The 14,503-nt window shown below is 33.9% G+C and overlaps 1 protein-coding gene and 1 long non-coding RNA gene across 8 annotated transcripts in view; one reads left to right on the plus strand and one right to left on the minus strand.

The window, feature by feature from the left end:
- Window positions 1–14,062, plus strand: part of olf (early B-cell factor 3-like) — a 100,401-nt gene extending 86,339 nt beyond the window's left edge. For 3 of the 7 annotated variants that reach the window (XM_078005708.2, XM_085504112.1, XM_085504111.1), the window contains 5 exons: window positions 1,009–1,163; window positions 1,366–1,581; window positions 3,173–3,362; window positions 4,354–4,530; window positions 11,248–14,062. In XM_078005708.2, coding sequence (XP_077861834.1) covers window positions 1,009–1,163; window positions 1,366–1,581; window positions 3,173–3,362; window positions 4,354–4,530; window positions 11,248–11,366 — 857 coding nt within the window. In that variant the 3' untranslated portion in view covers window positions 11,367–14,062. 7 annotated transcript variants of the gene reach the window in all.
- On the minus strand, window positions 3,047–12,747 carry LOC146737846 (uncharacterized). Its single transcript, XR_014930696.1, has 2 exons — window positions 12,640–12,747; window positions 3,047–3,405 (listed from the first exon to the last, which is right to left on the minus strand). It is a non-coding gene; the product is annotated as an uncharacterized LOC146737846 (long non-coding RNA).
- Window positions 14,063–14,503: the final 441 nt, after the last annotated feature.

Below are 14,503 nucleotides of genomic sequence, written 5' to 3' on the forward strand. Positions count from 1 at the left end.
AAAAAAATTGGTGCAGATGACTCTTCGTTTTATTTTAAATTAATGATAATAATATAATTTATTAACTTTTAATCATAATCATAACTACGTGTCTTACAGTGAAATTTACAAATGGTGATTTTATTTTGAGGTGAATAAAAACGAAAAACTGAATTTAATTGATGGGCTGCCTTTTCCATGTATTTTCAATGTTCCTTGCCGTCCTTGTTTTATTCTGAATTAATGTGACTGTTGAAATATACGTATCAGTGACAATATCATGCACAAGTCAGAACGTAGCATAATGCCAATGAATCACTTTGCATTCTTCGCTTCATTCGTAAATCCCCGCATTTCCTGTTACTAGCGCATGTTTGAATTGTTAGTTTCTGTTAAATCATCACCGATCGGGCTTTTCCTGTTAGTCATTATTCTTCATAGTGGAGGAATCTTTCTCACTGCTGTTCAATATTTCATCCAGCCCAGATTGTTTTTGACGACAATCATGTTTCAGCGCTCAGATGAAACGGATATTCTGAATTTCATGATCCACATGATTAAATAATCAAATGAATAAATAATTAAAAAGAGAAATAATTAAAAAGAGACATCTATACCCCGATACACAATTAAATGAATCAAGTTTTACACTTCAAAATAAATAAATTGATTAAATAATAAATATTCATTATTCATATTCCTGTCTGTGAGTGTGTTGAGTTCTCGGACTTCTCAGCAGAACTGATCACTGTCAAAGTCCTAAAAACACTATTTTTGACAAGAGCTGAGATTTTATCAGATCAAAACTGATCTAGAAATACTAAGGTTTACACGTCTGTGAAAAATAGAAATCAAATGTAAAGCTTGAAAATAGAGATAGAAAACATTTCCATTTTTAGCTGATTGCTTTGAAATGTTTTTAATGTATGAAAAACAATTTAAAAAAGATCCCATCCTTTTCACCCTGTTTTATTATATTTTATACCACTTTTTGCTTTTTTTTCTCCCTTCAACAATAATGTATTGTAGGTTATTTGTGTTTTGTACCTGCAGCTACTCCCTGCATTAAAGCGATCAGTCCGAGTGAGGGATGGACGACTGGCGGTTCTACAGTCATTATTATTGGAGACAATTTCTTTGACGGCTTACAAGTAGTATTCGGGACAATGATAGTGTGGAGCGAGGTGAGATTTTATGCGATTCTACGATTAGAGTCCTGAACATCAGAATTTTGTTATCTGATTTCTCAATAAAAATTGGCATTTCAGGATCTGATGTTATTTGCTGTGGCTTTAGACCAATGCTATACAATTAACATATTCTTATGAAAGTAAGTTTTCTTTAAATTATAAACTAAATCATGGTTTTTTGGGGGTTTTTTCACAGTTGATTACTTCACATGCAATCCGAGTTCAGACACCACCAAGACACATCCCCGGCGTAGTGGAAGTTACGCTATCCTACAAATCGAAACAGTTTTGTAAAGGAGCGCCAGGAAGATTCGTGTACACCTCGCTGACAGAGCCAACGATAGACTACGGGTTCCAAAGGCTTAGTAAACTAGTACCCAGACATCCCGGCGATCCAGAAAGACTACCCAAGGTGGGTTCATGGGTAATCTCTAACACCCCCTTAAAGTAATGGTTACACCCAAACTTTGCTGTAATTGGTTGAAACCATACCGGTACTCTTTTTAGGGGATTTTTAATATGATGAAGTTGATGCTGTTGATGAATTCTAACAATACATTGCATTGAAGTATGATAAAGTCAGGTGGCCTACATCATTATTTATAGCATGTTAATTTGTATCACATGGTTATTTTTGACCAATCAAATTTATTCTACACAGTAAACTTTGCGTGAGAAGTTTAATTTTTTCCTGTAATATGTTCAAAATCAAAATATCACAAAAAATGACAACTTTTATTTTTGATTGATTTGAGAATCAAATTGTTAACACTGCTTCAACTCGTTACCACAGTTGAATTGAAACAGATAAGCCAAACTTACACATCTCAAGTGCTTCTCTTAAACGTGTGTGAACAATTTTAGAATTGAGAAATTGCGTGTTGGATGAGAAATTGCTTTGAACCACCTTTTGAATTGGTTAAAAAATTAAACATACAAATGGTTGCTAAGTGTAACCAAGCATTGATTGATGCTGTCACAGATGAATAATTTAGTACAAAGTACAGATAGTGGATATAGTAGGGAATAGATTTGCTTGTCAACAAATGCAGGTGACAATGAAGACGTATTATTGACATTTGACCCCTGGCAAGTCAGTTTGTGAAATTACGGGGGGTGATATATCCATACCTTCATAAAATCCAATCCCTCTGAGACTCAAACAACGTTTCTATGATTACGATAATGAACATCTTGAATGTGTTTGGATTCTTAGCATAGAAATAAATCCAGTCTTGCCTCTTGTCCATTTTGATAGATTAAATATCCTGCTATCTCAATGTGTGGACATTGCATTTTGTTTTGGCTTAAACTTTAAAAAAAAAAAAAAAACTTGTACCATAACTTTGTTTTTGTACTGTACTGTACATGAGATATTGACAATATTGTTGATGATCGGCATAGCAACAAATTTTTGTCAAGGTTGAGGCTTCCACTATTAACATGTTTCTGGATAAAAAAATATGATTGGCTTTAACGACAGAGTATATGAACACAATGTAAATTTCACAGTTAGATTATGCATTTCTGCTCCTTATTAAGATCCATGTGGAACACGTCAAGAGGTATCTTACTTGCAAGGACTTATTTGTAGTAAGCTTGTAAGTTTTTTGTGGAAGCTTACTCACATGATTTGTGGGACACTACAATAATATGTGTTGCCATAGGGAACGGAATTGTCGCATTTGTGTAAAAAAAGTTAGTATTCTGTAATCTTTGTGGTGCACCTCCTAATACTAATTGGTTTGATTTTTAAGAGGGGTACTTTATTTTGTATTTTATTTTTATGTTGGTGGTGGAGGATCATTATCTAAATGTTGATGTTTTATCTGTGGAATATTTGGACGGATTAGCGTTGTAACAGAAAGCCAGATCCATTAAAACAAATAACACTTTTACTTATCTATGCAGTAAAGTAAGACCATTGCAGGTGTATCCGTCGACAGTGTTGTTAACATTTTTCTTATGGATGTTTTAATCCGACTTTAATGTCTCATTTTCAGGAAATCATCTTAAAACGTGCTGCAGACCTCGCTGAAGCGCTGTACAGTATGCCACGTAATCAACTGCCCGCACTCACCGCTCCTCGTTCACCAGCCTTAAACAATACAGGCAGCATGATGGGTATGAATTCATTCAACAGCCAATTAGCTGTCAGTGTGCCAGATAATAGCGGTAGTGGCGGCCAGTCAGGTGAGCATGGCATGCTGGGATACATTCCATGACTGTGATGCTCCTACCAAATGATAATAAAAAAAAAAAGAGATAAGAAAACATCAGTAGTGCAAGAAACAAACAAACAAACACATTGAAAAAAGATTTAAAATCAACATAAATTGTTCTTTATAAATCATATATTCTTGGGAATTGATTTACCCTGGATGTATGCTTTTATTTTGTTCCAGTGTGTCGTCCTCGTCCAGAATTATGCGTGTTGTGGAATCTACTGTGATTGTGTATTTTATCACTTCCAGATATAAAATCCTTTCAACAACAAAAATTTTAATATATAAATTTTGGCATTAAATTATTGAATGTATTTGTTTTATTTTTGTTTACGAGTTTAGTTCTTGCATGAAGTATACGATACCAGCCCACTGCTCACTTTGGCTTGCCATTTTGTTTAGTTTTAGAAAAGCGACTAAAATAATGAAAGCACTAATACTGTATCACACAATGTTGCATCTATAGTAAAATAATTAATATTATTTTATTTTATTTTTTGAATTTTAATTGTATTTAATAATTTAATTAAACAAATTAAAAAGTCTTTTTAATTTGTATTTAATTCATATTGCAATAGTTGTGAGATACAACCTACTAATAGTGTAACTTTTATTTTGTTTTGTTTGTTTTTTTTTCACTAAAAAGACTAATTCTGTCTCTGATATCATCTCTCTAAATTACTTTTGTTTGTTTATTTATGTGTATGGTTCTCATTGCTTGTCGTTTCTAAACAGTCAGACTTTCAGTGAAAACTTTAATTTTGGGTGGATTTTAATCATAATCGCTAATTTTCGAACATTTAAACAGATTTCACACTTGCAGTGAACCAAGTATTGTAATATAAAAATGCTGTTTGGATAATGCATAAAAACAAATATTGTATCAAGTTCATCAGAACGTTGTGTTTTGTTACAAATTGCGTATATTGATTCGAACGCTTCTCGGCTTCTATTGGCAGGCTTTTCCCGAGTTCAAAGCAACAGCATGTCACCGCGAGGGTATTCATCAGGTGTTTCAACACCACACAGTAATGGTAGTTCGTATCCTACTAGCTCAGTCAATGGTTACGGCAATGGAAGCTCGCTGTCGTCGATGGCAGTGCCGTCATCACCAAGTTTTCTTAATGGAAGTTCAAGTAAGCACACTTTTTTTTTTTATGATTTTTTGTGAAACACATGAAAACATATTTTCTGAAAGCTAAGTATGATTATAAAAAAAAACTGGAGTGGATTTTCAAAATGTTGACATTAGAAATGTTTCTGATTGTTATAGTCAGAAAAAAATATGTATTTTATCAAAATTGCTACAGTTTCATTTTTTCCCGCTTCTGTTGTCTTGTGATTCATACGAATGTTGGTTATTGTTAAGATGATTCATTCAACATTATCAGTCTGTTGTTTTCAAGAACTTGTCTCATATTGCAAAAATTTAGCACTAGTACTGAAAATTGTGATTTTCAATTTGAGTAAACGAGTCAGCTAGCCAGCCATCTTATTTACGCTTTTATGCAATATTTTTTTTTTAAAGTTTTATTTTCGGTTTCTAGATTCTTTCTCAATTTTTTTATTCTCCTGATTATCAACTTTGTCACAAATGCTTTTTTTTCAAGTGTGAAAGTGTGAACATCCATGACTACCCATGATGCTTTGCACTCAAGATGGCTGCCTTTAGAGCAGTGCTTATATACATTCAATGTGGGTCGGCTAAAACTTTTAATGTGTGTTCTCCAGAGATGTTTTTTTTTAAATTGACCATTGGGTATCAGTAATGGCCAAATTGTTCCACCACAAGGAATTGTATCTTTTATCTTCTACCCAACAAGGAGTAATGTAGCTATTGATTTTGGCAGAGTGCAAGCGATATATCTCGTTATAGAGAAATTTAATGAAGTTATTCTGCAATTACTTGAATTAGATGCTAATTAACACATTGGTAAAGATTAACCATAGAGGTAGTTAGGTGATTGTAGTTAATACTTAAATTTTAATCAATTCTGGTATCTCTCGTTGTCACAACGAATGAAAAAAAGTCAGATGTTTAACCTCCTGGATGAGAAAAAAAGATTTCTTAGCCTCAGTTTGATTCCCATCTCCAAGAAGAATTAGTTTTAGTGGCGGAATAAAAAGTAAAAACAAAGCTTGGAAAAAAAACAAGGTTGGTTGTCAAGGGACTGATAACAACAAATCAACCTTATTCGAAATTGTGATATAACTCCTAGATTCCGAGCCATAGTGACCACTGGGACATATTAAGGTTGTATTTTAACAATTCTAGGTAGATGTTGTCTGGTTACGATCCTCTAATCATAGTATTGTCTCTCTTTGCTCTAATCCATGTTCTCTGCTTCCATGGCGATACCATCGTGTTAACTGTTGTTTAGGGAGTATAAGCAAACAGCAGAGCCCATCATCGCCCGGACGGCAACGCCATGGGGGCAGTCCAACCCGAGAAGTGAATGATAAATCGTTCCCTGTTAAATGTCAGACAAAATTTGTTCCCTCCTAATCCCTACAAAATACTGCTGTAATAGAAATTGGAGTTATCCGAGATTTGATAGGATTACATGCCTGAAGCAGCGCTCAACTTTGCTCCATGAATAATTCCATCAAGTTTTCTTTTCTAGAACTCTAAACAGAATGAAATCCTCGTATAAACCTAAGATTAACCCAACTCTTCCTCATAAGTCTTAAAGTTACCTCGTAAATTGAAGTTTTTATTCCGAAAGGTGTTTTTTTTTTTGTAGGTTTATCTGCTAGAGTTGCTATTCGATTTCAGTTGAAATTTTTAACTAATTGTAAAAGAAGTAAAGAAAAATGCGATCAAATTCGTCTTGTCGAGTATTGAGATGTAGTAGCGTAGAGGGTTATTTTCCACTATAGTAAAAACCCCTGAGACTAATTAAATGTTAGAGCCGCTCCGAAAACAACAAATAGGCAGCAAAATAACCACGATGTTCAGAAGTTCTTTTCGCCTGAATTCCCATGAATTCCAGAATTGGTAATATTTGTGACAAACTTCCATCTGGGGCCAGTGGTTAGTTCAAATGATTTGCCTCTATGTGTCGGAACATGGGTGAAATACCAATTATCTTGGTCAATTGGAATATCCTAGTCAATTGAAGTGCCACTTCATATTACTACAAGAGTTGAAAGGAGACCTGTCAAGGGGACACAGGGGGGTTACACGCTTCCAAGTCTCGTCGTACTTAAGGCATCAGCAGTGACGTCTTTTCGGTTTTCGTTCTGCTTCAGTCAAGTTGATTTGTCAAAAATGAGATAGTTAAATTGTTACCATAGACAAGCGGTAATTAGACTGTAGACAAAACTAGTGTACTCCCTAGATTTCAGTAGTTTTCAACAGACTCCTTAAGTTACTGCAAACAATTCACACTAGTTACAATTCTTGACATCATTACTGGATTTTCAGATTACTTATTTCGGATTTTATTAATTTTATTAACTTGTTAATTAATAAATATTAAGTTAAAGACCGAAAGAAAAAGAAAACTGTTGTTTTTGCCTGAATTTATATATAATGTGAAATTGTCTGAAAATGTAATTTGACTGAGTTAGATGGGGATGTTCCACAGAACAAGGTGGTGACACCCAGTAATATTTATTATCTAAGTTCAAAGTTCCCGATGAATTGGCCAAGATTTATACATTTGTTGTCATTTATTATAAAACATAACATTCGGCCGTAATTGCTTTCTCAATGAAACTTGTGATTAATTATACTGGTCACAATCTTTGATTTTTGTGTGTAAACTTGCGAACTCAAATCGGCTTAGATCACCCTTACTCGGTATGGACGCTGCGCACAAATTTGTCGAAAGTTTGGTGTTGCGCATTAAAACGGGCTTAGATTATCTCATAATTTGTGAATTTGTCTTGTCCAGCGGATTGTATCTGACACCTGCTCGCCATCGCCGTGATCTATGGCGAAGTGACTAATATCTATAATAATGCTCGAGATTCGTGCAATAATCTGGTTTTAACGACAGGTCTCAGGATACGGATAAACATACAATGGATTTCTGTATTCATCTAGTGGCATGTCATGCTCCGTTCCTTGCCCCGTCTCTCTTGTATGACAGTTATTTCAGCATGGTTGATGAAGAAGTTGAGCAGTTGATCTGTTCTATCTCAGAAAGCGTATGCGTCAATGTCAAAATTAATCTTCCCCTTGCGGGGACCATTATAAGCAATCGATTTTGAGATGCATAGTATTTCACAGACAAGATCTTATCCCGTAACAAACGTATTTCTGTTTTTGTTTTGTTTTTTTAAAATAACACAAATTATTTTCATACAAACAGTAAGCCTATTAACACAGAAAATAATTTAGTATTTTTACTATTTGAGTAATTGGATTTTTCATTGAAAAAAATTAATCTGTCAATTGAAACATTCAACAAAAAATATACAATATTTGAAAAAAAAAAAAACATCAATATCTTCGTCCTCTCTTTGTAATATACTATAAACTATTTTGTCTTCACAAGAGACAGATATTCAGTGAAAATCATGAAATTCTGTAGCAGTGAAAATTTATCTGTTGTCCATGACATGAAGTACGACTTTCACAAAATTTCGTCTGCACAAACGCCATAAATTCCTGAAATTGCGACAATTTATAGCAGCGAAAATTAATTAGTTTACAGTATTCACACAATTCTGTTGAACTGATTGTTGCTCAGTACTGACGCAATTAAGGTGTCAAATGATTTCTTGAATTGGTTTCAACTTGATGTGTGAGGACATTGATTGTTTTTTCTAATGAATTATGGGAAATGGGTTTCTGGCTGTATACACTTTGGTACTTCCTCTCAAAAAAGTAATTTATTTTTTGGAAAAAAATCCATTAAGGCGTTCATGCTTGTAATGTAATGTGTTGATATCCAGTAAAATTTGAATATTAAATGTAATCATTTACATAAATTTCGACAATATATTTTTTTTTAATTTATCCCGGTTCCAAGATGAACTATGAATTCTTCAGTTGAACTGTAACAACAAACTAGGTACATAATTCAAATTTGCCTTATTTTTCCCACCCAAAAATTTGGTACAACAATTAATGTTACTTTTCCTACATGTCAAGAAAAAAAAATTTAAAAGGGTTATACAGGTTTAATTTTTTGAATGGTGACAAAAGTTGACATTACCAATCAAAATGTTATGAGCATTCCTGTCTTAATAACGACATCTTAGTGTTGATTTGTTTATTGTTAAAATTATTTAATTTTTTCTCACGAAATGAAAGCACTTTATAGATTTTAAGTCACTATATATTTGGTACCTGTAGTTTAAGAACAACATCAGTTTGTGGTTTCTGATGATTTGCATGTCAATATTGCATTCAAGGTTGTGTCCTCCATGAGATCTTCACTGTCTAGCCAATCGTAATGAATCATGTGTCAGTCCAACTTGAATGTATCCACCACAAACTGTGTCAAAACATGTTAAAGACATGTTTTTTTTCAAGTCCATTGTTTCAGCAGTTGTAATGACTGTGTGCATAGGAATGACTGCCTCTCTTTGCGATTACTTATTTTGCTGTTACCTTTTGTGCAACTTTCTTTTTATGGGGGTTTTAATCCCCTTCAATCTTTTCATGGCTTTGTTTTTCTCCCCTCTTTTATCTCCCCCTCTTGTGTTGGGGGTATCGTCAGTCCTTTAAGCAGCTACCTAACTTAATCAGCTTATGTGGTCTTTCGTATGCAAATTTGTTTTGTTGACTTTGATTCCCCGTTCCCTCAGCTTTATTTGTGATGGTTTTGTCGCACAACAGCCAGCATCGGCGAGTTAATGTCTTCAAGTCAGGAGTTTGTTTCAAATTAGAAAAGAAGGAGAACTCCTTTGATTGTATTTACATTTGTGCAGATCAAGAGGGCTCTAGAACAATGGACAGTGCCCCAATATAGCATTAAGGCCAAGAGAAAAAATTTTGTTTCCTACTCTCTGCGGACGGATTTAGAAAACTCGCACCAGCGATTGTTCAGTTAATAATGCTTGCCACAGATTTGTATGAGAAAATGAAGAAGAAAAACAAACAAAAAACTTTTCTTTGAAATCCCTTTTGAGAAAAAAAACAGGATTAAAAAAGAGGAGAATGGTATCTTGATTCTCCAGCTGGCTTTTCAATGCTACAGGGAATTTGCTATACTTTCATACTCTCAATACTCTAATCCTGTCAACGTTTTCTACATGTATATTTTTTTTTTTTTAAATATATTCTTGTGCACAAACAAAATATAAATAGCATCCGCATAAAAATTGCAAGCGAGAACACATAGCGATTGAAGTATAATTTCACAAAAATCAGCAGTCTCTTGCGCTTTTAGCTTACTGACTAAGTTATTTGGCAGACTTTTGCTTTTTTTTTATTTATAGCATAAATATGTGAATAAATACTTAGTATTTATGCATTTTTTGTATCTACATTTTATAAAAATCAAAGCTAAGCCAGAGTTGCAAGGAAAAACTTTTCTGTGTACCACTCTCTCTAACCTTCTGCTAGAGGGCGCTGTTCCTATCAATTCAGACTAACACCAGTTTTTTTTAACCCAAATGTGTTTAGGTATGATCTATTCATCATCAATGCTGCCCCCAGCAGTCTGAATAGAGTGAAGTGAGTACTTCATTTTTCGAACCACCTAAGTGTAAATAATTGCTTCTTTTGCAAGGCCCTCTAGCTTTTTGTTTTTTTGTCACTGCTGGGTTGTTTTCACTTTTTTAAACTTCTTGATTTGATGAGAACGAATCCTCGGGCAACATTGATTAAGGGAGAAGAAACTGACAGCCAATCAGAAAGCTGAATTTTTCTTTTTCTTCAGGTTTCACAATGTCTCTACACTATGAAAAATCCTGATATCCAAATTTCAATTCTCTTTTGCCGAATGTTGTCTGAAGGATTTCTACAGTAGAAAAAAAAAAAAAGCACCGTTTGTTTTTCTTATTTGACACCAACACGCACTCTTCTGTTTTCTGTCCCACCTCTACAGTTGTCCCTTCCTCGCAGTCTATGCCCCAAAGTGTCTCTTGTACTACGCCTGCATCCAGCAATCAAAGCAACCACACCCCAGGAATTTTCTCATTCTCACCCGCCAACATGATATCGGCTGTGAAACAGAAGAGTGCGTTTGCGCCTGTGGTCCGCCCCCAGTCCAGCCCACCCCCTGCAGGAACCTCCTCGATCAACGAGTGTAGTGGGACTTACTTGCCAGGTGGGTGGGCATAGCTGCATGGTACCTTCCTTAGAATCGAATATTGCCGTACGTTGACATTTTATTCTTTAATTATACGCATTGGTGTCTTAGTATGTAGTAATAGCGGTAGTAGTATCAGTACCTTAAAAATGTTATCTTTGCAGTCGTAGCATTTTCTTTCTTTTTTTTCTTCTTTTTTTTTTGGGCATGTCTGATTTCAGCTTTTCGTCAACGCTGCTAAACAAACTCTGCATGAACGCAAGTACAGACGTGTGAGAGCGTCGCTCTCCTGAGATGTTGCATACACTTGATTGCACTATGGGTAGAGGCAAGCATGACATGTCACGGACTGTAAGCTGACATTTGAAATCTCAGAGAGAGATATCGTTGATCAGACATATGTACCTATAATATTATTCTATTTTCCTGAATTATTTAGCAGCTTCTCATCAAGGTTTCATGCGATTTCAAATCTGAGGGTGGATTCTTTCATGCAGGCTGAATTGTGATATGATACGCATGGCCTGGAATTATTAATAAGTGTAAATACATGTATTATTATTGCTTTATTAGTCGCAGTATCTGGTAACCCAAGAAGTGTCAGCCATTTACTAACTTTTTTTTTTCCTGTTTCTTTAATAGGGAGTGGTATTGTCTCTCCACCGTCATTTGTTGGTGCTATGGGCGGTCCTTTCGCACTACCGACGTGTACAGCACAGAGTTATCATCATCATGGTCTTGTGGACAGCACGGCAAAGTAAATGCAACGTTCTCCATAGCAACAGGACTTAACAGGGTCAAGAGGAGTAATTTTCGATTTACTGGGCTGTTCACCTGGAGAGAACTTTTGAATCACGCACTCCGTCAACACAAGTATTACAAGACCTTACCAATTGCCAATTTTTATTATTAAGACTTTTATGACCGGCTTGCGGTCGCCCAGCAAGTGTTTGGGAATAATTTCTTAAAGGCTCTTTGCCATCTTTGGTATCCATAGTTTTTGAAATTTCAGGACCATTTCATTAAAGAAGAAGAAATTTTCATGACTATTTTAAAACTTATAGTGGAATTCTTCACTTTCCACAGTATATACTTTCTCAAGGCACTTTATCTTAAACTTTAAAATGTATATCAAAAAGTTTTTTTTATGTCTGTCTGTGCATCATCTGTCTGTATTGTGTATTTGTCTCGCTCACATCTCTTTACGGCATTGCAAAAAAAAAAAATCTTCTATCAGTTGATGAAATCACATATTTGTCGGAAAACCTTTTGTTTTTAAAACAACCTTTTTTCTGAAATACATTACTCCAATTTTTGTTGTGCTTTAGAATTTGCCAGAATGCAGCAAAATGCCATTTCTTGTCAAAATAGTCTAACTTACTCAGTCATGTATGGATTTGTTGTTACGTTAGTTTGATCTCTTATCCATGTTATCACCTTGGATACCAGGTACAAATAATTTTGTAATCCACTTGAAGTTTTTTAGTCTTAATTTATTTTATTTCTTGCAATGTTGGACAGAAAACATTTGTACAATATTTTTTTTATTTTTTAATATTTTAATTATTTTATTGACCATTTTTTCAGAAGACGTTATTTCTTTAAAAAAAAAACAGTGCTGTGTTCCAGTGCCCTCAACGTACAGATGTACGCTAACTCCCTAATAAGTATTGATTGAAATACAAATTAGTTGCAAATAGAAAGGATGTTTCCGTAAATTGCAATTTACAAAGGTAAATTCAAGGGAAACAATCTGTCGTAAAAGTTACAGAAACATCCTTTTTTGGTCTGAGGTTGCTACTTAAAAAAAATCATGTCTTAAATCATATTCTCTATTTAAACTTGATAAATATCAAAAATTGATGAAATAGAAAAAAAGAAAAAAAAAAAAAAGTGTACTATATTCTTGTTGCGACTACCCAATGTATATTTTCCTTATTTATCTATAGATCCTATATTTTTTTCTTGTATTAAGTTGGAGTTGTTTAGTTTTTATTACATGCATAATGATGTTACGATTTCAACAAGCCCCACCTGTTATCTGTTGGTTCTCTTCGTCTCGCCACTAGATGGTGCTCTTTCAGTTCAAACACTTATTTCTCTACACAATAGCAAACGAAAAGCTCAAACTTTCAAACACCAACAAATCTTCCTTCTCATTGTGAATAGTCGGATATTGAAGACACTGCCATAACTTTCCAAAATCACAGACCAACTAGAATTAGTGAGAAAAAAAATGTAAAAATACTGTTATTTATCAAGGATTTGGATATCTAGTGCAATATACGAAAGAAGTCCCACTGATATTTGCAGGAAACAGTGTATTTTTTATATACTTCACTGTTACCATAGTAGCGTATCAGTGATGCTAAGCAACCAATTTTGAGGTTGTAGTTTGCTGTTGATATGAATTGTTTATTTCTGTTAACTGCTGTGATTATTTGAGTTCTTAGCAAATTGTGAACTATTTTATGAGTCAATGCATCCATACATTACCATAGCAACCATGACAACTTTGTTTTTTTTTAAATTGTTTTTTTTTACAAAAAATATTTTTTCTTGGTGAAAAGAACAACAAATTTCCTTCAATGCAAATTAATGTTAATTAAATTAAAATAGTTTCTGCAACTATTTAATAGCTGAGACTATTTTGAAAAACAACGAGAAATTTTAGTCATAAAACCATTTATGATTACAATATGCACTCTGCGTTGAATGAAACAAATATGTTGCTGAAATAGATATGAAAAACAAAAAATTTGTGTATTATAGTAAGGGATGGACCATCTGACTATTGGGGGTCAAAATCTTGATGTATGTGATTGCCTGACTTACTAATTATTTTTTATTTTTTTTTTGGCAATCAAGACCATCCCCAAGAGTTCAGATGGACTACCCCTTAACCCCATATGCCAAAGCTCTAGTAAGTTTTTTTGTGACAATGCTCTAAGTAAAAGCAGCTAGAACAATCAATTTGCCAAGCAGAAAATGAAAACGATACGTGGATACGAACACGTTTTTTTTTATAATTCAGAAAAGTTAAAAAAAAAAGTTTTCTTTTTGCTATATTTGTTTTAAAAAAAAAAACTTTCCTAGTGTAGTGGAAATCATCCAACTTAGCCCCTTTAGTATAAATAAATATATATATATATCTGCATCTAGGCTTGTACATTGCACCTTTCAACTTCTGATAACCTTTGACCTTCAAGCCTTGTATCATGGCATCACTTTCAAAAACAAATTTCTCAATAATAAGTTTTTTTCTGTACATTTTTTCTCTAGCCAGTAAGTTGCTAATTTGGAACTTTACTGGTGTGACACTGTCTATTTCAAACTTATTGTTTTTGTTACCCTTTCCCAGTTTTTTATTTTCATTTTATCCGCTCATCCAATTATGTGTACTCCAACAGATGTCGTCATAATAATAATAATAATAAAAAATTACATTAAATATAAATTATTGCAATGTGTGTTCATTTCTGTTTTAACTTAAATGTCAGTGAAAATAAATGATTTTACAGTAGTTTTACACGCGTGTAGCGGAGGTTGATGCGGCCTTATGCTGTCTGAGTGCATACGCTATGCATACTCAAATTAACCTTATTATTATCATCTCCATAAATTTTGATGAGTTCTCCTACATTAATCCTTCCAAATGGGCTTATGATTTAGCGTAAACAAAAATATTGCTTTAACAGCATGTGCAACAATATTTGATGAAAGAACACTTATTTACATATGCAGTAATTGTTATTGTGCGTACCAATCATTACATATATTGATATATTGGAGAAGGTTATTGTTACTGTGAACGTATCCATGTGATGGAGGATTATTTCCAATGCATTGAAATGACATGTTCTCATCCTAATACAGTCCTGTAGGTTGGCCTTCTGCT

The sequence above is a fragment of the Saccoglossus kowalevskii genome, chromosome 10 (genome assembly GCF_978046115.1).
Source record: "Saccoglossus kowalevskii chromosome 10, keSacKowa6.1, whole genome shotgun sequence".
NCBI lineage: Eukaryota > Metazoa > Hemichordata > Enteropneusta > Harrimaniidae > Saccoglossus > Saccoglossus kowalevskii.